Source organism: Mesitornis unicolor, unplaced genomic scaffold (assembly GCF_000695765.1).
Source record: "Mesitornis unicolor isolate BGI_N332 unplaced genomic scaffold, ASM69576v1 scaffold7249, whole genome shotgun sequence".
NCBI lineage: Eukaryota > Metazoa > Chordata > Aves > Mesitornithiformes > Mesitornithidae > Mesitornis > Mesitornis unicolor.
In genome coordinates this window covers 102,598-104,058 of record NW_010209220.1, presented here as the reverse complement: position 1 = coordinate 104,058, position 1,461 = coordinate 102,598, and the positions used below count along the sequence as shown (strand labels likewise).

The 1,461-nt window shown below is 37.4% G+C and overlaps 1 protein-coding gene across 1 annotated transcript in view; it reads right to left on the bottom strand.

Moving 5' to 3' along the window:
• Positions 1-994: 994 nt before the first annotated feature.
• ATXN10 (ataxin 10) overlaps positions 995-1,461 on the bottom strand; it is a 96,769-nt gene continuing 96,302 nt past the window's right edge. Inside the window, exon 10 of the mRNA XM_010192810.1 lies at positions 995-1,182. Coding sequence (XP_010191112.1) covers positions 995-1,182 — 188 coding nt within the window. The remainder of the gene's footprint in view (positions 1,183-1,461) is intronic.

Below are 1,461 nucleotides of genomic sequence, written 5' to 3'. Positions count from 1 at the left end.
CACCCCCCTTCTCCCTCCATCTCATTCATGCCACATTCCACAGTGGCAGGGTCCAACAACAATATCGGAGGGTACCCAAAATGAAGAGGCAGGGCCTTCCATTCTTCTGCCTCTCTTGAATTAATTAACTGGAAATGAGTTTTGTCAATGTTTTGGAAAGGCAGAGGGGTGAAAAGAAACTGCTAGAATTAATCACAGTGAGAAACTACCTCTTCAGCAGTCTGCCAGAGTTCAGAAAACCATGAGAAGTGCAAAATAAAAGGAAAGTGGGCTGACTTACCATCCAAAGGAACAAATAAAATTCAAACAAACACCCAAGTCTCCAAAACAGAGACATGCCCCATTGCAAAGGAATGTAGCATCTGTTGCCACAACAGCTTCAGCTTTGTTTTTAATATACTTGTCATGAAGACTGAAAAGTAGGAGGGTAGAAAAGACAATTTACTAATAATTTAAATACACAGAAGGCATGTGGTGTTAAATTCACTAAATATTTATGTACATCCGATGTTCCACCGATCCTTATATAAGCAGAGATATTTAAACACTACGATTGAAAAGGAGTACTTTCACTGTTTAGCCCTGACTCAGCAGAGATCATTTAAATGGAGAAGGCAGACTGCAAAGCAGTTATTTCTTTGTTGAGCTTTTATTGATAGTTATCTCCAGGTTCAGCAATGGAAATTATAACAACTCAATACTGCACGCATGACATCTTTCTACTAATGAAACAAGAATGTAATGAAATTTCAACCATCTGAAAACTAGGATCTTTTTCCACAGGTTTATTTACCTAGGTACTTAGAAAATGTGTAGGTGTCCTTTTGTTTACAACAGTGAGGCAGAAGTATCATTTGCCAGTTTTTCTGACAATGAATGTAACCCTTACATCAGACTGGAACTAAAATTGAAGAAATCTTGATTGTCTGAGCAGGGAAAAATATTTTAGAAGCGAAATCATCTTTTAGTGATTTGGCCGTTCTTAATGTTTTGTTCATGAGGTTTTTTCCCCGAGAGATCTCAGAATTAACTTGCCATCTTGTTTTTCCACCTCTAAACCCATACTCTTAAGTGCACAACTGTCTAGCAGCCCCTCGTCATCCATCTGCATAATAAGCTCTTGGTTTCTCTCATTCTCTTCAGTGAGATTTCGGATAGCAAATACTGCCCACTGGTTCACAACTGTTGGACAAAGTTAAGGATCATTTATTTCTTTAAAGACTAAACAATGTTTATTTTAATTTATTACTGCATTCCCCTCCCTCTACCGCCTCCCTCCATCCTCCCCCAAAAATCTGAGAGTTAGAAAAAGTAAGACATTTACAGGCAATGACTATGAACTTGCAAATACTTGCATATGATGTAATTTAAGTTTAAATGAGATATGTCCATTAACTACAAGCAGGTTTACTGGGTTTTATCTTAAATCAAAAGAGAAAAAATCCAACAAAACACAAATGG